General features: G+C 49.1%; 7 protein-coding genes across 7 annotated transcripts; 2 read left to right on the top strand and 5 right to left on the bottom strand.

The window, feature by feature from the left end:
• Positions 1 to 1,296: 1,296 nt before the first annotated feature.
• csmB (putative chitin synthase) lies at positions 1,297 to 6,725 on the top strand (the record flags this gene model as incomplete). Its single annotated transcript, XM_057116245.1, has 4 exons — positions 1,297 to 1,598; positions 1,653 to 5,243; positions 5,292 to 6,574; positions 6,628 to 6,725. The coding sequence occupies 4 exons, from the start codon at positions 1,297 to 1,299 to the stop codon at positions 6,723 to 6,725; spliced, it is 5,274 nt and encodes a 1,757-aa protein (XP_056972128.1).
• Positions 6,726 to 6,984: 259 nt separating this feature from the next.
• N7484_005825 (glycoside hydrolase family 2 protein) lies at positions 6,985 to 9,132 on the bottom strand (the record flags this gene model as incomplete). The annotated part of the gene is made up of 3 exons (XM_057116244.1): positions 6,985 to 7,174; positions 7,229 to 7,645; positions 7,712 to 9,132. The coding sequence occupies 3 exons, from the start codon at positions 9,130 to 9,132 to the stop codon at positions 6,985 to 6,987; spliced, it is 2,028 nt and encodes a 675-aa protein (XP_056972127.1).
• Positions 9,133 to 9,958: 826 nt separating this feature from the next.
• N7484_005824 (KH domain protein) lies at positions 9,959 to 13,240 on the bottom strand (the record flags this gene model as incomplete). The annotated part of the gene is made up of 5 exons (XM_057116243.1): positions 9,959 to 11,391; positions 11,443 to 11,767; positions 11,818 to 12,279; positions 12,332 to 12,613; positions 12,722 to 13,240. 5 exons carry the CDS (start codon positions 13,238 to 13,240, stop codon positions 9,959 to 9,961), a joined length of 3,021 nt encoding a protein of 1,006 aa, XP_056972126.1.
• Positions 13,241 to 15,355: 2,115 nt separating this feature from the next.
• Positions 15,356 to 16,797, bottom strand: N7484_005823 (aspartate aminotransferase; the record flags this gene model as incomplete). The annotated part of the gene is made up of 5 exons (XM_057116242.1): positions 15,356 to 16,076; positions 16,126 to 16,557; positions 16,600 to 16,628; positions 16,688 to 16,701; positions 16,761 to 16,797. The coding sequence occupies 5 exons, from the start codon at positions 16,795 to 16,797 to the stop codon at positions 15,356 to 15,358; spliced, it is 1,233 nt and encodes a 410-aa protein (XP_056972125.1).
• A 364-nt stretch (positions 16,798 to 17,161) lies between these two features.
• On the bottom strand, positions 17,162 to 18,268 carry N7484_005822 (thioesterase domain protein; the record flags this gene model as incomplete). The annotated part of the gene is made up of 1 exon (XM_057116241.1): positions 17,162 to 18,268. The coding sequence occupies one exon, from the start codon at positions 18,266 to 18,268 to the stop codon at positions 17,162 to 17,164; it is 1,107 nt and encodes a 368-aa protein (XP_056972124.1).
• Positions 18,269 to 18,966: 698 nt separating this feature from the next.
• On the top strand, positions 18,967 to 20,295 carry N7484_005821 (serine hydrolase domain-containing protein; the record flags this gene model as incomplete). Its single annotated transcript, XM_057116240.1, has 1 exon — positions 18,967 to 20,295. The coding sequence occupies one exon, from the start codon at positions 18,967 to 18,969 to the stop codon at positions 20,293 to 20,295; it is 1,329 nt and encodes a 442-aa protein (XP_056972123.1).
• A 221-nt stretch (positions 20,296 to 20,516) lies between these two features.
• On the bottom strand, positions 20,517 to 22,171 carry N7484_005820 (sugar porter family MFS transporter; the record flags this gene model as incomplete). Its single annotated transcript, XM_057116239.1, has 3 exons — positions 20,517 to 21,676; positions 21,733 to 21,915; positions 21,973 to 22,171. 3 exons carry the CDS (start codon positions 22,169 to 22,171, stop codon positions 20,517 to 20,519), a joined length of 1,542 nt encoding a protein of 513 aa, XP_056972122.1.
• Between the last annotated feature and the right edge of the window lie 2,806 nt (positions 22,172 to 24,977).

The following is a 24,977-nucleotide window of genomic DNA, read 5'->3' as shown; positions in this document are numbered from 1 at the left end:
GGGGCTAGAGCGATATATCGAAAATTACTCCGTAATGTAATTCTCTATGACTATGGGCTGGGTTGCCTGAGAGAAATAAATAGATTTTGGGTCTAGTTCTAGTGAAGTTTCTAGTACAGTAGCAAGTAAATAATCGGGCCCACCCGATATTACATAACCCCAGGGTCTGGTCCACACCACGGATCTCCTGATTGATCATTTGCTTGTGGTGCAGGGTCTTTTCAGGGATTTCAGGGATTTCTCAGGGACCCCGAACTCTGATTTTAATTTTCTATGCTACACCTCCTTACTCCCGTCAAAAATTGCAAATCTCATGTATCTGTCTATATTTAAAAAATACTCCAAGACAAAAATGAGAGCGATCGCAAAAACAAATCCGCACTGGTGCAAAAACCTCCACTTGGAACAAATCCGAGGATTATGAGTGGACTAAGTGAAACTAGGGGGGTTCGTGGCGGAACGGTCAGCGTATCAATGGAATCCCAGGGTGGCAAGTTCCCCTTTGTGAGACATCCCAAATATAGCCGGGAGGTATTTGTGCCTGTTTGGTAATGGGACGGTTCCGCGCTCTAGAGGCTGTGGAGGCAAGACATGCTCGGCTACACTGCACATGTAACGTCAATCCTGATTGGTTGGGGGTAACAGCCCCGGCCACCTGACACATTCAGATTGTTTGTGTTCCCCTATTTCCTACACGGTTGGGCGTATTGAGAAATGGATTTCTTCTGGGGAAATTGACATTCCATGAAATGTTAGACCTTCAGTTCAACATGACGCCCCTGAGAAAAAATTAATAAAGCCCATATGTGATATCCAGTCCTTTCACCTGCATCGCCCCCTCACTAAAAGCTTCTAAGCTCCGGGACGATCTAGCTCGGGATCGGCGGTATTATCAACATCTGTAAACCCGTAACCGGGCCACCCTAGTGGTAACTTTGACCTGTATCTACTCCGTACACAATACCTTCTCCCCACGCCCAGCACTTTTCTTATCGTTGGTCTTTTTTCCTTTGCTTTGCTGACTTCACTTTTTCTGTTGTTTCCTTGACCTCCTCTCCACCTATAATCTCAACCTCTACCGTTCCCCTAGGAGTCCCTATCTCCAGTCACTCGCTCATACTTCCGGAGTATACACCCAGAAGCTCCCATTTTTGTTGACGTGACAACTTAATCTGTGTACCCACCATTCTGCTTCAGAACACGCGAATTCTCCCACTACAGCTCCTGATATACACCTGATGCCGTTCTGAGATTCTCAATCCGCTATCAACCTGGGACACTGATCCAGCGTTCGCCATGTCGAACCGCTACTCCGTCTTCTCTACCCAGTCCGCCGGGTTCTCGGCTGGGCCTCGGCCAGTTTCTCAACATGCTTCACAAGTCTCAACCACCACATTACTCAATGCTCTTCACTCGTTCTATACCGCCGGTCAGCCATATCAGCTAGATGCGAGCACTAGCTTAGTTGTCAACACTTGGCTGACAGCCGCAACTATCTTACCTGATGGTCGTAGTGGTGCGACGATTGACCGGGATTTGGCTATTCGAGCTTGGGAACATGCCCGGAGACGAGCTGAAGATGGATGTATCCTTCTTTGGTAAGTGACTGTGCCCAGATGGTCTCCCGTAATCTAATAGCTAATTGGCAATAGCTCTCTCCACCAATCTACACCTTCATTGCTAGAACCTTTCCTGACAGCGCTGCCGCTTTCTACCCCGGAAGTTGGGTATACAGCGTTGGCCGCCTTACGACCCTTCCTTGCGGCAGCAACCTCATTCAACCCATCGTATTCACTGCATTCAGCACTCTCAGTATCCTACACATTGACCCTCGGAGGCACAGTGGTCGGGCTATCTCTGGCTCTGTCAACATCCGGTATCAATGTGAACAAGGGTCTTCTGGAAATACCGGCAGAGGCGGGCTACCGTGCATTTGACGTATTTTACTATCTTCTGACTTCCGCGTCTACTCCTGCTGAACGGGAGTTCCTGGACCTAAAAGAGCCTGCATCGTATGCTCTGCTGAATCGATCCGGAACCTACACACCTCCATCATATCTACCCACCGCGGATGACACAGCAGCGGCAGAGGATCTTCGAGCCAATTTGAAGGCCATTGGTATCAAGGGTGCCACTCAGAGACATCTGCTTTCTGTTCTTGCGGGTTTACTGAAACTCGGAAATGCTGCAGGGCTCATGGTGGATCAAGAAGACCTGGAAGAAACCTGCGAAGAAGTGGGTGGCCTGCTGGGGATTGACCCTGAGGTTCTTTTGCACAAATGCTCCACCGACGAACGTGAGATCCTAATCGCGGGCATCTACGAAGCCCTCGTGGACTGGATCATTGCGAAAGCAAACGACGCCATCTCAGTCGATATCGAGAACATCCTAGAGAATGACTCTAGTGCCGGTGGTCCCAGCGCCGCCCAGCTGGCTAACGAAGACACTGTCAGCCTGACTGTAATCGATGTTCCACGCCCAGCTCTCGGAAAAGCGATCAGTATGAGAGGTGTTTTTGACGATGACCTGGGTATTAATGCTGAAATGAAAGACGATGGCATTACCATCCCACCTACCGGCCAATCTGTCATGACCGAAATGCACTCAGCTGTGTCACAAGTGGAGGCAGATCTTGGTATCGCAGGAACATCTGCGCGTGAACGTGAGCATGACCTTGACAGACGACAGGGTGTCCTGGAGAAAGTAGGAGTGGAGTCGGAGGCAGATTCTTTCCTGCGAAAATTGCTCTTCCCGGTCGATGGTGAAGGCATTTCCTTGGGTAAACGGGGCCGCTTCGACCTTGCAACGACTCTTTTGAGCAGCCGTGTTTGGTATCATCTCTCCATTCATCCCACCGATGATCTCCCCGAGCAGCTGAATGGCTCAAACCCTGCCTGGTCAGCCGGTACAGTGTCTCGACAGCTACGTGATTGGCGACTTCCTGAATGGGCAAATCGTCGCCTAAAGCAGCTGGATTTCACCGCGGATTTCGATGTTGAAGAGTTCGTCAATCGATATGCCCGACTTGGATGTGCCGAAGGCCAGGACGGCGTTGAAAATTGGATTCTCGAGAGAGGGTGGAGCAACGGTGAAGCGGTTGTGGGACATCAACGCATTTGGATGCGAGAAGGGGCATGGCGCGAAGCTGAAACCATGCTCGATCTTAAGCCAGACGAGAGCCCTATGAACCCCTTCGGATATGGCGCTGCGTTATATGAACCAGGCCTTACTCCCGATGGAAACCCTGTCGGGGAATCGTCTAACCTCCTTGGAGGCCAGCATGATTATATCTTGAACCAGTCTGCTATGGTTCCCCCAAGTGTCATGGGAGGCGCCAAGTCTATTGCCCCAACCTATGGTGGTGGTGGCGGTGACTATGGTCTCGGTCACAAGGGCGACGATAACAAGGGAGATGTTGCGTACTATGATGACTATGGTCGTTACATCGGTGATCTTGATGCTGAATTTGGAGATCCCAAGCACATCGAGAAAAAGAAGATTCCGTTTAGCCGTCGGCTCTGGGCAGGATTTGTATGGGCAATGACTTTCTGGATTCCCTCCTTCGTTCTCCGATATATTGGTCGCATGAGGCGCCCAGACGTTCGGATGGCATGGAGAGAAAAAGTCGTCCTAGTCTTCCTCATTCTACTTTTCAACGGCATTGTCTGCTTCTACATTATTGCGTTTGGTGATCTTCTTTGCCCTAACAAGGACAAGGTGTGGAATAACAAAGAAGTCAGCTGGCATACCGGAGATGACAATTTCTTTGTTAGCATCCATGGTCGAGTCTACGATATCAGCAAGTTCTGGCGTAAGCAGCATAGCGACGATGGCACTGAGACGACCTCGACGAATATGAAGGTTTTCGCGGGCTTGAATTTGGATGCTTATTTCCCTCCGCCGCTCACCCAATTCTGCAATCCCTTCGTGACCGATACGTCACTTGCGCTACAGAACAACGATACAACCGCGCTTTTATACACGGATGCCGACCACGATTGTGGTCCTACCAACTATCCATCAAACACGACCAAACTACACAAGATCACCTGGTATGAGGACGTCTTTTTGCCAAAGATCGCCGAATATTACAAGGGTGAGCTTGTCTGGACTAAGTCGACCATAGAGAAGCAAGCCAACGACTATTCACGATATTGGGTAATTGTAAATCAAAAGGTTTATGATTTGACGAATTACTTCTACACCGTCGATTTGTATTCGTCCAACACCGATTATGAATTTTTGCCAGATGCCCTTACCACACTGGTCAAAAATAATGCTGGAACCGATGTGACAGACAAATGGGGGACTAGCAAAGAGTGGCAGGAAGCTACGAGGTGCCTCGACTATGTCTTCTACCAGGGCAAGGTCGACTTCCGAGAAAGTGCTCGGTGTACTGTGAACAACTGGATTCTTCTTTCTTTCACCGTTCTCATCTGTGCCGTGGTCCTCGTGAAATTCTTAGCTGCTCTGCAGCTGGGTTCCAAGCGACGACCGGCACCTCAAGATAAGTTTGTCATTTGCTTGGTACCCGCCTACACCGAAGGGGAGGACTCTTTGCGAAAGGGACTGGATTCCTTGACGGCCTTGCAGTATGACAACAAAAGAAAGCTCATCTTCGTGATCTGTGATGGTATGATTGTTGGTGGCGGAAACGACCGACCGACGCCCAAAATTGTTCTGGATATTCTTGGCGTGGACCCGAAACTAGATCCCCCTGCCCTGCCGTTCAGATCCGTCGGGCAAGGCAGCGACCAGTTGAATTATGCCAAGGTCTATTCTGGTCTGTACGAGTTCGAAGGCAATGTTGTTCCCTACATTGTGGTGGTTAAGGTTGGCAAGGAGTCTGAGCAGACGAAGACCAAGCCTGGTAACCGAGGAAAACGAGATTCACAGGTCCTCTTGATGCACTTCTTGAACCGCGTGCATCATCGCGCTCCGATGTCTCCCATGGAACTGGAAATCTTTCACCAGATCAATAATATCATCGGTGTGGATCCCGAACTATATGAGTATTGCTTTATGGTCGACGCCGATACCAGTGTCAAAGAAGATTCATTGAATCGCTTGGTGGCCGCTTGCGCATCAGATGCTAAGATTGCTGGTATCTGTGGTGAAACTAGCTTGCAAAATGAGGAGCGAAGTTGGTGGACGATGATTCAAGTCTACGAATACTACATCTCGCATCATTTGTCCAAGTCATTCGAATCGTTGTTTGGCAGTGTGACTTGTCTTCCCGGATGGTAAGTCCTGTTCACCATATTCCAAGGATCTAATTAACCGCCATATAGTTTCACTATGTATCGACTTCGTACCGCAGACAAGGGTCGCCCTCTGATTATATCCGACAAAGTGATCAAAGAGTATGCTGACATCGATATTGATACACTCCACAAGAAGAACCTGTTATCACTGGGCGAGGATCGTTTCCTGACAACTATCATGACCAAACACTTCCCAACAATGAGTTACAAGTTCCTTCCCGGTGCGTACGCAAGTACAGCTGCCCCGGAGACTTGGGGTGTTCTTGTCTCACAAAGACGTCGTTGGATCAATTCCACCATCCACAACCTGGTGGAACTTGCTGCCCTCGAGGATCTCTGTGGCTTCTGCTGTTTTAGTATGCGTTTCGTCGTCCTGGTGGATCTGCTGGGAACAATCATTCTTCCTGCAACATGCGTCTACCTCGTGTACCTGGTCTATCTCGTCGCCAGTGGCAATGGTCCATTCCCGTTGATCTCGATTATCATGTTGGCTGGTATTTACGGCCTTCAAGCCATCATCTTTATCGTCAAACGCCAATGGCAACACATCGGATGGATGATCATCTATCTTCTCGCATTCCCGATCTTCAGTTTCGTGCTGCCTCTCTACTCATTCTGGAAACAGGATGATTTCACATGGGGTAGCACCCGTGTGGTCATTGGTGAGAAGGGCGACAATCGTGTCATCGCCGTGGAGGATGAAGCATTCGACCCTCGTAGCATTCCCCTGCAACGTTGGGATGACTATGCATTGGCCAACAACCTCCCTGGTCGACGTGCAGAGCTTGGCTCGGAGAAGGTCTATGCTACTGGTCAATATGTAGATGACATGGAGATGGATGAGATGCACTCGCAGTACTCATCCGTCAAGCCTGCCTCCACAATTCTCACTGGTTTCCCGGGTCATGGTCGCAACACTGGTCCGTACATGCCACCTCAGTCGCCGGCTCCATATGTCGGTGGCAACGTGCCTGGCAACCGGAACTCGCACATGTCTAATTTCTCCCGCTACACCGATTACCCCCAACTGGGCGGTCATCCCGCCGCTGCGTCCCGTCATATGTCCATTGGCAACCTTAGTGCCTACCAAGAAAACCAAGCCAATGCCAGTCGGCACAGTGTTGCCTTTATGCAGAGCAGTGATAACCTGGCGCGGTCACGCAGCCCCATGGGCCAATACCCCCCACGCCCAGCCAGCACTGCCTTCGATTTCCGTAGCAGCGGTACTGGACCCGATGAGGCCTCCATCACTGAAGCTATCCGGGGATGTCTCGCGGAGGTGGATCTCGACACGGTCACCAAGAAGCAGGGTAAGCTCAAACTCTATCCAAATTGCGAGCTGCAAATAACTAACATTTCCTAGTCCGCGTTCTCGTTGAACAACGCCTACAAACCACGCTCTCAGGCGAGAAGCGCGTATTCTTGGATCAGCAGATTGACCACGAACTCGCCAACATGTGATTTGTACCCGCCTCTTCTGCGCACATCTTTTAATTTTTGTAATAAGCATCTATTCAGCGCACTTGTCTTATCGTCTAAATCTTCTCGGCATATCTGGCGTTATGGGATGAGATGATCCCTTATTTCACATTCTCAAGAAACAGCATTCAGCGAATTGATATGACAGGCGAAGCGAGCCTGCTTAATGAAAACTATGGAATTTGCCATCCTATAATCTCCAGTCGCATCCATCTTTGTAATTTTTATATATGCTGTGCACCTATCGATGAAGAACGTGTCTTCCTTGCTCAAGAAGCTTTTTCCACCCCTTAGCTCCATGTGTCTGCACGCCAACATGATCATAGTAATAATCCTTCGCAGCATCCATAATAGTCTTGACCCGCGCAACGGGTACCTTTTCCTTCCGGTCATAGGAATAAAGACCATTAACCTCTTGCTCAATATCACACCTGTAAACCATCAGCACCACATCCATAATCCACTTTGATCCAAGTCACACTCACAATTGCGTATAAACCAAGCCGCAAGAATGTCCACCCTTAACAACCCCCATTACCAACTTCTCATATCTGATCAAGAAATCCTCCACATTAGCCGCAGTCGTGTACCCCCAATCCCGCTCTCCTTTCTGTCCATCTTTGGCTGGCGCGATGTTCACGCCTCCGAACTCGGTGCAGATCACCGGTGCACCTGCTTTGTGTTGCGCGCCGGGATCGAGTAAAGTGTGTCCTGAGAAACCTGAGTAAATGGGCTTCGTGAACATGTCATGTCCACCTTTTGGTGCCAGGATTCCACCTTCCATCTTTGAGCATGTGGATGTTAGTTCGGTTGAGTCGGCGTAGTCGTGGTAGGTTGTTAGATCTGTCAGGACGTGTTCCCAGCCGCAGTTGTCGTTTATAGGTCTGCTTGGGTCGATGGATCTTCAATTCACATTAGTTTCATCTCATGTAGCAAGGGTTTTGGTTAGGCTCGGTGTCTGAACATACTTGGTCAAATAGTAAAGTGACCGCAAATGATTCCTCTGCTCAATGCTCCCCTTCAAATCCGTATACGCCCAACTCTCGTTCACAGGTGTCCATGTCACAATACAAGGATGATTGATATCCCTTCTCACGGCCGCTGCCCATTCAGCATCCATCCGCTCAACGTAATCAGGTCCGAACTCATATGCATTCGCCATTTCACCCCAGACAAGCCAACCGAGCCGATCAGCCCAGTACTGGAATCTCGCATCCTCGACTTTTTGATGCTTCCGGCACCCATTAAAGCCGAGTGCCTTGGCCATCTCGATATCCGTCCGCAGAGCCTCGGATGACGGTGGCGTAAGTCCTGTTTCGGGCCAGTATCCTTGATCAAGGAAGAGCATCTGGAAGTATGGACGACCGTTCAATCGGAAAGTTCCGTCACCGGTTGTCCAGGATAAACTGCGCATACCAGTCGTGGTTTGAACCTCATCGACAAGGGCACCTGAGGAATCGTAGAGCCGGATGGCTAGATCATATAGAATTGGATGCTCGGGTGCCCAGAGCGCAACGCCATCATGCCAGGCCCCCTCGACATTGATATGCTCCAACTCCTTTCGTTTTTTCAGCGCGGAAATATCCTTCTCGGAAACACTCACGCTAGCCTCCAATTCGGCCCAATCCCGGTTGGCATGGACATCCGCTCGAGTCGTACTAACGGCCATACCGGCAATCGAAACCTCAATCTCGACACTCGGTCTTCCCTGCTCTTTAGCCGACGATCGTCCCGCAATAGACACATGAGCTCGAATCCGTCCAGCATCGATATCGTCGGATCGTAGCACCGTCCCTCCACTCCCATCACACAGCCTCATCTTCGGCACACTCTCCATCCAAACAGAAAGCCAGATCCCACTAGTAGGCGTATAAAAGATACTCTCAGGAACAGGGCCCCAGAATTGTTTTCCGCGTGGCTGGGCTAGATCTGTTGCGGAGTCACGGATACGTAATGTAAGTCTTGCCTCCGTAGATGCCGCCGTGAACGCATCTGTTACATCCACGTCAAAGGGGACGTGTCCGCCTCGATGGGACCCTACATAATTCCCATCGACCCAGATGGTACATTCGTAATCGACAGCACCGAAGCGAACAAGGAGTCTGTTGTTCTTAGTTTTCTCGGACTCTGTTCGTATATCGGTTATGAGTCGCTCGTACCACAGTACTTCGTGGACTTCGTGGATGTTTATGCCTGATGCTGGGGTTTGGAACGCGTAGGGGACTGTTATTGGACGTTTCTTCTGGGTTGGTGTTTCTGTTGGGAGGGTTGCTTTTTGCCATTGGGCCGAGAGGCCTTCATCTTTGTCGTCGAAGAGGATGGACCAGGGTCCATCTAGAGTTTCCCAGGTGGGGTTGCGGTGGAAGTCTGGGCGTGGGTAGGACTCCATTTTGATTTTAATTATTTGATTTGGCGTTTGCTATGGGTTGTTTGAAGAGCTGAATTGAGTGTTCACTGTTCAGGTATAATATGTAGTCGAAGTAGCATTGGCGAAGTATGAGAGGGGGTTACCCCACGTTCATGCTACGTCAGCGAGATCGTCATGTTTCACCGACTGTCTTCCCCCAAAAGTCCATATAGCTAGCGTGTCACTTTGGACAGAGCTCGTAGGAGAGCTTGATAGTTATTTCGAGCTACAAATTGGGTTGAACTGATTCCAACACAGTGTAGGATTTGGACCCCGGCGTAAGAGGACGGTCTTCCAGGATTGATAGTAACATCATAGATCCACATGAGCACTCCGAATGGTGATTACCCTACAACATGCCCCTATGTACTGGGTGCCACATCAATGTTAATTTTCAAAACTTCGTATACTTATCTGAAATCGTCTAGGTCAAATCTTATTGATGGGGATATCAAAAAGGTAAAACATCAACAGAATAGAAAGCATCAACCAAAACCAGGCATGAAAAGAAACGAGTCCAGGCGATGAAGGTATCCCACCCAGACCCGCTCAACAAATTGCAACAAAAAAAAATCAAAAAGAATGGGCAGGGAGAATGTCCCCGCTCTATCTCGCGCACAGATCTTGGATATCTCATTTTCTTTTCTGACGCCTTCGTTGCTTGCGTTCCGTGGTATCAATCAATAAATCAGAGACCAAATAAAAGAAACAAGACACATAGACCCGAAAAAAAACAACACGCTGGGAATAAAAAAAACAAATCAATCACAACCAAGAGGGTATACTGCTGTAAATGGATATTTTGGGTTTAACGCGGTGGCCCAATGGGGGCCGGGTATCCAGAAGTAGAATTCGAAGTGCTAGGGCGACCACTGTCAAAAGAGGCGCGCGGATCATGCTTGGGGGTCATGTCTCCAGGCGCCGTACCGAAAGGAAACTTCGTGTCAAAGCGTGCAGGCCAGCCGTTGGTGTTGTTGCTGTTGCTGCTCTTGTGGCTGTGGGAGCTCCCCAGGACGGGTGTGTCGTCCTCGGGGAGGTTCACGCCTGAGTCGTTCCACGGGTTGCGGTAGCCGCTGTCTCGGGATTCCATCGAGACGAGCGATGCCTTGGAGGCATTGCTAGACGCATGCTTGAAGAACGAGGCCGGCGATCCGGAGTGGTTTTTGCGGCCGATGAACGAGGAGAAGGAAGAAATGCTGCCGGGTTTGCGGAGACGCTCGAAGATCGATCCGCGCTCGCTGACCTCATCCACGAAGCTGGGCCGTGTGGGAGAGTCGGTTACGAGCGGGGCCGGGGCGTGCTGGAGCAATTTGGAGTCGAAGAAGGGCAGGGACTCCTCGAACGAGTCCGACTTGGGGCGAGGGATCGCACCCTTAACGGTGTTGGCATCGAGACCGTGAGCAACGCAGCAGGAGATCAGGAAGTCGATGGCATCCTTGAGGCCACCAGCGTTGTTTCTGGTGTACCCAAGAACAACCAGATCTTCCGGGGCAGGATCGGGAGAAGAAGACCCGTCCTCCTGATCTTGAAGATCGGCACTGGTGTCGATATTGATATCGACCTCGTATTGCTCTTTGAGCTTGGTGCGAACATCCGCGAGGAAATCAGGGGACTTGAAGTACACACGCAGCTCGGCGGAGCTTTGGAAATGAAGCTCGTGGCTTTCTGGCACCATACCCAGTAGGGCATCGACCGCCTGAGGGACCTGGTATTCAGGGCCGGAAATGTTCACGACATCGCTGGCAAGCTCGGTGCTAGGGAACTCGATCTTGCAGTTCCATTTCTTCTCCAGTTCGTCGATCTCCGTCATCCGAGCCAACAACTCGCGGTGGTATAGTCGGTTGATGACGACTCTCTCAGAGACATACTCGGCATCAACTTTTTCGACCATATCCATGATCTCCTGCTTTACGAGGTCCAGGCTTTGGGCATTGCGGGCAGGAGTTCGGCAGATCACATTATCGACCTTGATGTCATCATCCTCCTTGCCCATTCCGCCGCGATCCATGGCATTGGAGAACTTGACGAAGACGGAGTACTTCTTCATGATACGCTGGATGTGCTGTCCACCGATACCAATAATGCGCTTGTGGTACTGGTCTGGCACATGGAATGAGATGGAAGCAGGCATCTCCTGCTCGACCAGATCGAGGCCGTTTTTGGTGGACTCGTATTGGTTTCCACAGACGTCGATATAGAAATTATACTCGTTGAAGCCGTCGAAGATGATTTGCACGTTGCCTGTTTACTTATTAGTTCTCGTCTTTGCCGGTAGTCCGAGGGACCACTTACTCTGGCCCATGATCTTGTTGATCTTGCCGTTCTTCTTGCCACTGACGAACTCCTTGTGCTCATTGGCCAATTCAATCTTTACTCGCATCTGGTACTGGCTCCGGGTGACGAATGGAATCTGGTTTACGACCGTCATGGCGGCCTTGACGGCATCGTCGGACCCATTGATGGTGAACGTCAGGTTATCGAAGCTGACCTCTGCCTCCGAGTTGGTGCAGATATCCGAAAGCATTGAGCGAACGTCCGCTGTCGAAGGTGCCCGAATGCCACCCTGTGCAGGGTCGGGCATGATGATCCACCACGAGGCACTGTAGAATTGGCCGGCCTGGAAACGGTTAGTTTACTGTCACGTAAGATGCAACATTATTATCGTACCAGAGCCATAATTTCCCGCACGGTCCGCTCGACATGCAAGACCTCGGTGCCTTGGATTCGAACAAGACCGCGCTGACTGCCCAGCTGCGGGAAAAGAACATAAGAGCCATTCATCTCCATCACCTTGCGAACTTTGTCCAATCGGTCAAGCAGGATGTTGTCGATCTTGCTTGAGTTGACCACGACATCCTTGACGTATATTTTGACACCCATCACTAACTCCCGCAACTTCTGCTTCGCCCGAGCAATCTGTTCCGGCGTCTCGCCCGTGATGTATACTTCATCCTCGCTTCGACGATTCGCACCAGGAGGGGTGTATCCAAAGATTCGGGGGAACGGGGGAGGAAAGTAGATGGCGGTACCAGTGGCAGCTTCAATTAGCTTGATGTTCTTGCGAGTGCGACCACACACCAAGGTGTGCATGGTCAGCTCCAGTTTGATGGCATCAACATGGCGTTTGAGCTATGTGTGTGTTAGCCGATATCATCAGAGGCCGCGCACGGATAAAACCCACAATTTGATCGATCATGATCAGAACTCGTGTCTTGGCATGCTCCGAGCTTTCCATGTCACCGTAAATAGCGACCCGGAAGCGTTGGTCCAAGTCATTATCAGACGCATAGCCATAAGAAGAAACAACCGCACTGTCCGCATCGTGGAGCTTGGGTGTGAGTAAGAAAATGTCGGTTCCGGTGTAGGCGGCCAAGGTGTCCATGTGTTCAAGCACGCTGGCTCGAATTCCTTTGGTTGACCCGTCCATAATCAAGTGCATATCCATGTCGACAGTTGCACATCGCTGATTAGTCGGAAACAGAACCATTAGCAAGGGATGCCATTTTTTCTTTTCGACGGAGCTTCCAGGGTGCCGAGTGAGAAAAAAAAAATCGAAAAATCATCCACATACCAGCATGATCGGGGTATCATTCAAAATCTTCGCTCGCATCTTGCGCGCGGTTTCGCCATCACCAGTAACACAGACATTGGTCACTAGGCCATTGGGTCGTCTTTGTAGCGACGGAACGGCCTTGGGTTCGGACGATGTGACGGTGGCTTCGATACGACCACCGCTGGTTTCCGTGATCTGCCGACATAATCTCCGTAGTCCTTCGACATTGCTGGTGTGCACAGGTAGCTGATGCACCGAAGTACCTTCGGGTGTGCCTTCTGGGAATGTCCAGCGTTGGAGGGCGGCGGGACTGGCGTGGAGCACATCTTCGACATCGGGGCCGGCCAAGGTGGAGGAGAAGGGAACATTAAACGACAGGTTAACAGTCGGATCGATGCTAGTCGGCGGAGTCATCGGCGGAGCACCATGCGGCCGGCGAAAGGCCATGTCGGTGTGAGGTCTAGTGATCCCGAAGGTTGGCGTCATTCGTTCCCAACCATGACGGGCCTGGCCCGTAAAGTTGGAGATCTTGTGCATGACCGGAGGGGGGTAGAGCGGAATCCTTCTCTCTCACCCCTACGGAACTTGGGGGTTAAGAGGGAAAGGGGATGGTGGTGGTGAGGGGGGAGGTGTAAAAGAGATCAAGGCTACCGTTCTCGACAGGGATAGGAATGGCGCTGTGTGGGCGTTTCGGGAATGGTGGGAACGAAGATCGATCGATTGGGGAACAAGAACAAGAAAAAGAGAAAAAAATAAGAAAAAAAGAAGGGACCGAATCCACGACCACCGAATATCTTCAACAAGATAAAATCAAACAGAATCAGAATAAAATAATCGCATTAATGAATTGCACTTGCTTGAAAATCGAGAAGGGCTTGAAGTGTCGTCAGTTGTGCGGGTCATTTCATTACGGTAAAGATGGTCCAACGGAGGATATGATGACTCTATGTGACTGTGACGTCCAATTCAGTCCAGAAAACTCTAGATTTCTTTACAACAATTTCTCTAGCTTCATCTGCAGACAGTCTGTCCTTTTCTTTTTTTTTTAGGGGAAGTGGTACGGAGTACACGAATCCACATTTCAGCACTGCCTCGCTGGCAAAGAATGCGGTCGATCCGAGGGAATGACCTGGCAAGGGTTCTCTTGGCGGCATCTAATAGTCTCGGATGTACTTTTGACAGGTCCCAAGTACGATCAGGTGAGTTCAATGAGTGTATGCACATACATACTCCGTATACGGAGTATACAGCAGAGCTATGAGACGAAATCTGATATGGAGCAGGCAAATCATTGTTTGCTCGTCCAGGGTGGCGATATCATCACGTGACGGTATGGTACTGGGATGCAGAAACAAAAGTACCTTTGGATGAGTCGGTGGAGGACTTTTGGGGGCCCAATGCTTGGCTTTGGCACCGTCGCCGTTGGTGCGTCTGATGGCAGATCCAGATTTTCGGACCAGTGAATCAGAACTTGGGATCCGAGTCCTTCCGCGTCTCCAACACCAGCCATACCACCGATCCTGTTTCTCATAGGCCGCGGGAGTAGAAGCCCTGTACAACGTATCTGACCCGATCCACTTTAGAGAGGCCCTGGCCCCGGCTGGCCCGGACACGGCCACCGACTTGATTCACTCGCACCTGGAGGAGGGGGATTCTCAGCCCGGTGGATCATGAGGAACCTATTGCCGCTGATGTTGATGCCTGGAGGGGGGGGGAAGGAAACGCAGACCTCCCCACCCTTCCTTCCCCCCAAAATCCCATGTGCCACTCCACGGGGAACAAGCTGGTCGGTATTTGTTTGTGTAAAAAGCGGGCCACAATCCATTGTTTCCTGTACCACTGTCCCTTCAGAGGCAAAACCAACACTTGGATATAATGAGAGGGAGGTGTACGGAGTAGGACAGGGTCGCTCTAAAATGGTCGACGTCATTCTCTCGTATGGCGTGGTGGGTCGCTGGCTTCCAACGCAATCACGAAGACTCGATGTCTCGAAAACTGTTCCGACTGGGTGGACCGTGGAGGTCACTTTGAAAGCTGACTGCAGGAGGCCTGCCGCATCCCCAGTTTTTGGCCCCAGCGCAGGCGCTACTAGCTTCTAAGCTGCCCAGGTGCTTAGATTTGCGGTGGTGATCGCTGTGACACTCATGGCTTTATCCACCCCAAAGCTAATCGTACCAATGGCCACGCTAATCTCCTAAACTTTGGTTATTTCTACGCTGCGTACGGAGTCCACGTAGTCTGTCTTGAAACCACGTCCTTAAAAAAGGGAGTTTTCTGCCCGGATATCTTCATCTAATTAATACATACGATGGAGTACAATGTTGATGCTATCGCAGATCCTGCTTTAATCTATCTGGCGCAACTCAGCCACCGATAAAGCCAAGCGCCTAGTTCCAGTTGTTTTTCTCATACTCCATTCATATGGGCGTATTACAATTCTGGGAAATAGCCTGGCGTACCGTACTTACCCGGTACCTACGAAGTATAATGTCTTAGTGAAGCAGTTAAGCCGGGGAAGAACCCACTTAAGCACCCCCCTGCAAGCGAATCACAAACTATCCACGAGGCACAATGTGTGAGAACGGACTTAAAAGCGCAAAGTCAAATTATGGAGAGATAACAGAATGATCACGTCAGAAAACCCGTGCATATTTATCGATTGGATTCTAGATGTTGATCCCAATTCAGATACTCGTCCCAAATCGCCAACGCCTGCTCAAACCTCTCAGGAGAACAAACAAATCCCACCCTCAGGTACCCCTTAAAGTCCTTTTCATCCTCTGTACCGAATGTTTCACCACCAGGCACAATCAACAATCCAGTTTTGCGGACAAGCTCCTCACAATAAGACTTGTCATTAACCGGCGCACCAATATCGGGATCTATCACCTGCACAAATGCCGCCGACGCACCACTCGGCTTGACCCAACGCAAGTGGTCAGCATGCGACGCGATAAATTTCCCTAGCGTTGCGAGATTGCGTTCACACGCTGCTAATGATCGCTGAAGGATTCTCTCTCGCACCGGGGCATCGAGTGCATACGTCGCGATGTCTTGATCTATCTGCGAGACGGAAATGGTGGTGTAGTCCCTGGCCATGACGACCTGGTGCACTAGATCCGCATTAGGAGAGATAACCCAACCAACCCGAATACCTGGTAGTGAGTATGCCTTTGATAGGCTGGATGTAGCGATAATGTTCTTATACCAACCAGCGAAAGCGATGATTGAAGGGGGACTCTCTGTGGGACGGTGAAAGAGAGGACGGAAAACCTCATCACTAAGGATTATTATACCTCGCTTCTCGGCGAATGAGACGATTTCCTCAAGGACTCTGAATGGGATTGATGCACCGGTCGGGTTGTTGGGATTGCTAATTAACGGCATTAGCAATAGCCGCAGAGGAGAGGATAAATATTTACTTGATTATTATCATCCTCGTGTTCTCTTTGACCAGCGACGAGAGTTCTGTTGTATCAGGAATCCATCTTTTCTCTTGACACGTACGCCAGAGCGTTACCTGTGCACCTGCTCGGCGGGGTACATCGTATAGTTGTTGATATGTAGGATACTGGCAGATGACATGGTCGCCCGGACCTAGAAGCGTATCTAGTACCAAGAAGTTGGCAGATATGGCACCTTGCATAACGGTAAGAGATAATTCTTCGGCGGGATCAGTCACGTCGCTGGCATAGAGCGAAAGGATTTTGTCCCGAAGACCGAGACTTCCCAGCACTGAACCATAAAGCAAGGCATTAGACGCATTGATGGGACCAGTCGACGAGCTAGGTGCTTGCAATTGTGAGAGTTCTTGCAACGATAGTGGATCCACACATGTATCTAATCTCCCCTCGCTGTTAGGCATAAAAATTTACGGGAAGTTGCTAAGAGCATACACACCGTGAAGAGATGCGCTGGCTAAAGGCTATTGAGTCATCTATTAGCTATCCGTAGGCATATGATAACGCATACATATAGGCTCACTTTGAACTGGCGAACTATTGCGATCAAGGTTAGCGTATGATCCATCTCTCCTCCGAATCGGCATTGTAATTACCCCAGTTATCCAGAACGAAAGGCTTCACGAAGACCATTTTTGCTTTTGGAAAATACTTGACAATTGTAGCTAAGATTCTTGAGCAATTCTACGGGCTTACAGGTAAGCTTGACTCCTCCAATGAGTCATCGGTTGATCTTATCTGCAGAAGAACTAACTAGTGCCTAGCTAAAGATTGATCAATTTTGAGATTACCTCATCTTACGATTAGGAATGCCCCAATAATACTATTTTCAGACCCTTGAAATCAAGTAAACCTGAAACTCCTGGAAATTGATCTGTGTGACAACAGAGATTCAATAGTTTCTAGACGATCTACGCAAGGGCTTGATCGACAAGCAGATCGACATTTTCCAGCTGTGTAACTTGCAATTGATAGATCCTTTTTCAATTCAGAAAGTCTACGATATAATCAGAGACAGCTCCTTCTTGAATTCATTTGCAACAGATATCAGCGTGACAACCTTTGCTGCCACCTCACTAGCAGACGTCTCTCCAACAAAGAAGAAATGACTACCCGGGGCCGGATAACAGAGACGCTCTGGAGCAGCATGAACAAAATCAATCAACTCCTGCCACTTAGCTGTTCCTTTGACCTTCTGTAGCCCCTGTTTTCCAATCATGGCTTCCAGTTGATAGCTCATCAAGAAGCCCCAGCTTGCCCGATCCGTTAACGCATGACTAGCATCAAGGATGTCCGTCGGGTAAAGAGCCGTTATAAAAGGGAGATTGGCCACATCAAAGACCTTCGTATCCTCTTCATGAGTCAGTTCATCTTGAATAAAAGCTCCCTTTCCATCGTATTTCAACCGCACGCCTGTCAAATTGATCGGTGTCCCACCAACATATTCACGTAAGAAGATTTCCTTGGGGATAGGCGTTTGACCACCATTCAATTTCTCCATGACTTTTACTTGTTGATAGAAATTATCCAGTCGATCAGGGATGCAGAAGTATCCTGCCTCGCTGCATGCCATACCCGGCGTCGGTGTCCGAATACTTGAGATGCCAGGCGTGGCGGCAAAACTTATGAATTGCTGGACATCCAAGCCCAGTTCTTTAGCTGAGACATTGAACGGAACTATCATTCGGCCGGCCATGCTCCACGCGATCAAAATAATAGATCGTGTCGTTAGATCCTTCTCTTCCATGATCTTCTTTACTGTTGCTGCTGCTTGACGGCCCCAATCTTGAATTCGAAAGTTTGCACCGGTGGTCGGCATAATTTCCGGATCTGTTTCGAGCGGATATGAGAGTGACAGCACGTCAAAATGGAGCTTGCTAAGCTGGTATGCCAGAAAGTCTCTTGGGTTTGATCCTTTGTGTCCGCCGTAGAAAATTCGGCTTAAATGCATAGACCCGGGTATGCACACCACCAGTGGGTTGAGCTTTGTGTGATGATCGTGTTGTTTTTGGCTCGCCTGGTAATGATATAATGTGGGGAATCCGGCTACGGTTTCGAGAACTTCCCCTGGGTAAAGCAGAGGGTCTCGTTGGCGGACCGTCATGGCGCTTTCTGATGGTTTGATACAAGGGCCTCAGATTGGTCTGCGAAACCTTAAGGGGCGCTTGGACAGTCGACGTGGAATTGACAGGGCTGTTGACTGCATTATTCCCCGCATCTCCCCCGGAGTTCTCCATATAATGGGCCCGTTAGCAGTCACGTGTTAACGAGACAATGTCTGTGTAACAGCAGCGCGGTTGAGACTGGAATTCATGCGGATGTTTCTAATGATCTCAATGCCATTGTTTATGTATGAGCCCGTAAACGGCCCAGTTGGCGAGGTCAAATCTCAATGTTGTCAAGGTCTTTATCTACTCTCTCTCCTAACGAATAATGACGTACCTATTAGTATTTTGTGTATAAATCGACCTGCACATATGCACACAGGGACCGAGGTAGACGATCAGCACTCTGTCTGTTTGAGGATTTGCCGAGACCTAGGCGTCTTTCCGGTTGATAGGCAGTAATGTAACCCGTTCGAGGAAAGTTGCTCGGTTGGTAGATGCACGGACTTCGTTAATAACCTAGTTGTTCTTCACTAATGAAAATGAATTATTAGTGAGGGGTAAGATAGTAGATGTATAAAGGCAATGTCTTGCATTAAGGACTCAGACGTTTCCTTAATTGAGTCCTTTGGTGCATTCAGTTTCTAGCGCATGCCAGGATCCCGTCTTCTGACACTTCGCACCTTTCATTCCCGAAATGTACCAAAAAATATTGGTTTCAATCATACTTTTGGCGAGTTTAGGACTTGGAGCAGAATTAAAGAGTTGCTCTCTCCCTACCACCAACGATGGCAATTTCGAAACTGCGGCTCCAGAAGAGGTCGGCCTAACACCACTACAAGTTGACGAAGCATTGGCATATGCAAGCCTTCACGGGCGCTCATCCGTTCAAATCTTTCGCAATAATTGCCTAGTGGGTCGAGGACCAGCAGATCCGATCACAGACTCGATACCAGCTCAGGTCTGGTCAGTCACCAAATCCGTGGTCGGGATGCTTGCCGGCATGGCCATCGCAGATGGAAAGCTCGATATTGATCGTCACATTGGTGACTACCTACCCGACGAACCAGGCTGGGGCGATGAAGCCCACCGAGCTATCACTGTCCGAGACATTTTAACCGAAACATCCGGGACTCAGGAGGCTATAATCGCTGAAGCTGCGACCGTAGTAACCGATCCTAGCGTTATGCAAGAATTCTTAGCCCAGAAGATTACTCATCCGCCAGGGACGCATTTCGAGTATGGACAGCGTGATGCGGATGCCGCGGCTTACATTGTCCAAAGTGCTCTGGGCCGTGATCTCCAGGACTATGCCCAGGAACGGCTGTTTGGCCCATTGGGTATCGAGAAATCGTCTTACTTCTGGCTACGAGACCGATCTGGAAATACCTATGGTTACGCCTGGCTATTCATTGCGCCAAAGTTTCTCGCACGCCTAGGACTTATGATGCAAAATGGGGGGCAGTATGGTGGTCAACAAGTTGTGCCTTTTGAATGGGTCCAGGCTGTGGCTACTCCCTCGTCAAGGAACCCCTGCTACGGATACCTATTCTGGAATAATCGTGGCAAACCATGCACTGGCGCAAATATTCCAGTGGCTACTACAATCCAGCAGACAAGTATCGCGAGTTCTCCACATGATCTATTTGCCATGGTGGGAGCTTTGCAGCAGAACAATTTCATGATTCCCTCTTTGAATATGACAGTCACTTGGACTGGTGTGTTTGGTGATACAGCACCAAATTTGTCAGTGCTTCTGAGTGCAACACCTGGTAATCTTTATTACGATTTCTTTCGTATCCTTATGCGAGCCGTTTCCGATCCCAAGGTCCCGGATGCAGGCCCTTATGAGTCGCCGCCGCTCAGTCTTGATATCAACCCATTGAATTATTTGAACCCAGAGGTCTTGCTTGATGATTTGCTCTCAAACCCGGATTGCAATATCCTGGTTTGCAACGGCGGGATCCCCACGGAAGGCTTATTTGACAACCTCGAGGCTATCCTTGGCTACCGGCCGACCTTGTAGAGGTCTCGTCATGGGCCTAACTTTGCGTACAGATAGTGATGGGACCATGAGGATGAGTAACACAATCATAAACTGAATTAGAAGGGCTATTGAGTTTACTGCATTGCAGTATCCCTAATGAAAACTCTATGGCAATATAGACCCTAAACTTTTGAATCATTAACATCTCTCTGCGTCACTCTCATGAGGAACATATCAATCATCATTGTAAATGATAGCAATCATGCCGCCTCTGTACGGCTCGAAGCCTCCTTTGAAGAAGGATCAATGGTTTCTAGCATATCGAAGCCGACGGGGAGCTTCTTGGCCACACGGACAGGATCCCAGATAGACTTGGACTGACGGAAAATCTCATCAATCTCCTCCAATGATCGGCCTCGGGTCTCGGGATAGAACAGGTAGATGAGTACACAGCCCGCCGTGCTGGTTGCAGCATACACGATATCATATTTCCAACCAATATTGTCGCGCGCAACAGGAGTGACTTCAGCCACCATAAAGTTGAAGAGCCAGCTAGACACGGCTGTGGCCGCGGCAAGAATGTGACGGATCGACAGAGGAGCAATTTCCGAGCCGTACATGAATGGCATAATGAACATGCCGATGGGGAGGAAGTACATGGCGAAGAAATAGAAGAACACAGCTGCTTTGCCTGTAGCCGGGTTCGACAAATTCGATGTCAAGCCTGCAACAGCTGCCTGGGCTATAACCATAGAGCCTGTGGAGAACAGCATCATCGGACGACGGCCAACTCGGTCGACCAGGAAAATCGCGGTCAAGGCGCCTAGTGCCAAAGCCATCTGCAGACAGGCAGAGAAAATTCTAGCATCGCTGCCCGAGTAACCAAGAGTCTCCTCGAAGATCGACGTGGAATAACCTGCGATCACATTGATACCGGTCATTTGAGTGATCATAGTTCCACTGGCCGCGATCAACAGTCGGTGGAGGTGTCTGTTTTCGTTCATTGAGAAAGGATTGGAGGAATGCTTTTCGCGATGCCCGGCGTCTCTGGCAAGAGCAGCTTGGATGACAGCAATCTCTTTGGACACCTGAGTGTCGTCTTCAGGGAGGCCTAGCAATCTTGCCATAATAGTGGTTGCTTCTTCAATTCTCCCCTTTTTGACTAGATATCGAGGAGATTCCGGGAGCCATGGGGTGAGTGAAACAATGATGATAATGAACACCAGCTGAAGAGCGATGGGGAATCTCCAGCTGACTGAGCCTGTTGTATAAAACATGCCAAAATTGACCCATGATGCGATGGCCAGACCACTTAGTGCAAAGACACCTTCTACCAGCACAAGCTGTCCTCGCTTTGTGGCACTGGATGACTCGCTCACATACATCGGAACAGTTCCTGTGTAGAGACCGATTCCAACACCTATACCACAGTATCAGCTTGCCGGCTAATGGGTCTTCCATCGAAGATGAACATACCAGTAACGATTCTGCCAACTAGAATTTGCGCGAGGGAGTAAGTGGATGCTTGGATAACCACACCAATTGTACAGATGACTCCAGCTACCAGCATCGTCTTAGGACGACCAAGCCTATCACCAATAGCTAGGCATGAGAGAGCACCAATAGCAGAACCCAATTCAAAAATAGCCACCACGAGACCTGTGAGAATCGTTTAGTAAATCAGCCCACCACAAGAAGGGTCAGTGCATAACCAACCTAAGATCGTGGAATTATGCGACGCCTGCGCGCCAGTAGTGTTGACAGTATCGACCTCCGGAATGGCGGCCAGAAAACTGGGCAACGTAGTGAAGCCATTCATAACTGACTGGTTATATCCTTGAATCAGAAACGCGACCGCGCCAAGGATGGCGATCATGCGCTGAAGACCCTCTCCCTGTACATTGCGGATGCTCATGTTGACTGGTCCACCAAGGGATAACAACAGCCGTCCAAATCGACAATATGGACCCGAACCCAGAAACAATACACGATCTGGAGTAGTTCACTAGGGAAATGGAAAGGAAACGCAAAATAAAATTAAACAACGAGGAGTCATAATTGCCCTCGGAGTTACCCCTGGAGTCCCCGACTCTGGTCCAATGCAATCTCAGCTGCAGACTGCATAATATGCACCGTGATTGGTACAGAATTCAAGAATGAGGGTCTGCGGGTATGGCGAGCTTGGCCGATGTCAGGATCGAACCAATGGATTCGAGTTCTGATTTGCTGCGTTCCCCACTTTGAAGTTTATCTAATTGTTAGTTCGGCAAACTATTGACAATCCTGGCTGAAAGTATCGTGGGATCGGCGGTGGCATGTGTGTACTTGTTCGTCGGAGTCACAGGGCAATATGGGAAACTACACATTGTGTTTGAACTGCATTTAAGTGCCATTCTCTCTCCAGGGCTGTACAGATGCTCGCGACGTGACCTGCTAGGACCCTTGACGATTTTCACGTTATACCGCCAATGCTAGCCACGTACGAAAATCGCTGTTCTAGAGTAGATTCGTTCGCAAGACTTACATTCATGATGCCCTTAAGGCCTCTCAAGTTTATCTATGATTGTTCCTGGGTTCATGGAGTGGTTTGAGGTGCTGGTATGGACTTGTAAAGCCTCACAAAACTGGATAAGCAGGCATAGACAGGGTAATTTCTAGTACAATCTGTTTAAACAACTCATTAGATTGTCCAGATATGCCTCATAGAGCTGCTGAGAGGTATTATGTTGACATTGGTATGTCATGCTTACACGTAGATAAGAGTTTGTGGGCGAAAGTGTGGTCAACAACTGGTTTACATCCATGCCATCACTGATTTCTACGTGACTATCAACAACCACCTACTCTGCCTCTCTTTCTTCTCTTCCTCCTCCTTCCCTTTCCCTCCTCACACTATTATTCTCCTCAAAAGCCCCTTCTTCTATCTACTTCTTAGATACATTACTTCCAAGGCCGCCTCTGCTTTCATGTTGATCATATCAGAGGTTGAATTCGGAAAAAGGTATGCCAGATTGTGAAAGGTGTTTGCTATGCAAGTCACGTCTCCACACATCATGCATCATATCAATACACACATCCTGAGAATGAATGCACCATCATGTCCCCATCACGTCTGCAACTCGCTTCCTCATTGACGTCCTCCCCCAAGCGCCGAGCTTACAACCCGCAGTGCTCGCAGAGGATGGTGACCAAGAGAGATATCGTCCATACGTATCATGCTGAATGTTGTGTCACTCTGATACGATGCTACGTGCCTGTAATCCCCTCGATGCTGTGTTCCCACTAGAGACCTGTGATTGTTTCCTTGTTTCATTGGTTGGTTGACTTATTAAATGCTCACCACTATCCGCTAACAACCTTTCTATTGTTCTAGTTGTGATGCCACTCTGTCAAGGGCTTTCCATCCTTCGAAAAATGCCGAGGAATTCAGGTACTTGATGGTGTCGTGAGTATATTTCGAATCTTAATGGTGGTAAGTAATGTCTCCCCAGTGGAATGTGGAGAGGGCCAACAAACCTGCCCACGCAAATGATTAAAAAAGATATTGTTATTCGGAAAGTTTTTGTCGATAACTGGACATTTATGATGCGTGAGATGATGCGATATTGTGTTGAGCTTCTTAGCAGAGAACCATGACTGACTGAATTATATGGCCAGAGTTTTCAAGGCATGTTTGAGTTGCACCAGTTCAGGGTACTCGTGGAGATTCTGAGTTTGGCTCTTTAACACCCTTCCGACTTTTGACCAGTTTCAAGGACGTACAAATTAGGTAAAGGATCCACGGGACTTGTCATGTTGAGAAACCTACTTTCTGAGATGCGAAATAATGACAAAGCATGCTTACTTTGTCCCGACACATCGATAGCTCACGCTCCATGACATTTATAATGAGCTTTAACTCAGTTATTTATATTCGAAGCATATCATGCTGGAAACGTCCGCAAATGAGACGTGTGATATGTCTGGATTTTTCTATTCGGAGATCAATTTCCCCTTCTGATATGGATCGTGACACTTTTGAAGCTGCATGTTAACCGCATGACATACTTTAGGGTTTGCGAACGATACGTTCACCCTTCCCGCCGCAGCTACATTCGGTTGGGAATCCTGAGAAGAAGGGCCACCAGGAGAGACTTGCAAATGATGAATAGAGAATGACAATGAGCTTCACAGTTGTGAGATTGTGTTGTTCTGATACAGGCCGATTCCCCTCGACCTCCCAATATCATTGGTGCTACATCCAAAGGAATACCATTTGGACAGAGTGAGGTCCATTTCAAGAATCTCGCTGGAATATATTTTGTGTATACTGGAGGTAAAATTTTTCATCTCGCGTGGTGGGGCTTTTCAAAATGTATCCATGATGAAACTCATTTTCGGAAATAACCATGCCGACTATCTTTGAGACCTGATTGAATCACTATACATACTTCCAACCATTGCCATTGCTTGAGTTTACTCCGAAAATACAATGCTGACTCGTAACTATCTTCTAGGTCCGATGGTATCAGCCTGAACCCCAGACATGCTCGAATCCTTGATGCACAGCTGTCAACATCTAACCGGCATCAGAATCTGACATTTGCACAGCACAATAATGGCCGTTCTCACGAATAAAGCCCAGATTTATGCAACCTCCTAGCCATCTCATGACCTGCCAGGCAAAGACGATCCGCATAAGAAATGGCCATTTGTCCCGCTGAACTGGTTCAAATGCTCGC

Source organism: Penicillium longicatenatum, assembly GCF_028827895.1.
Source record: "Penicillium longicatenatum strain IBT 33135 chromosome Unknown contig_3_segment0_segment0, whole genome shotgun sequence".
Classification (NCBI taxonomy): Eukaryota; Fungi; Ascomycota; class Eurotiomycetes; order Eurotiales; family Aspergillaceae; genus Penicillium; species Penicillium longicatenatum.
Note: the sequence above shows the minus strand (reverse complement) of the source record. Positions and strands in the feature narration are given on the sequence as shown.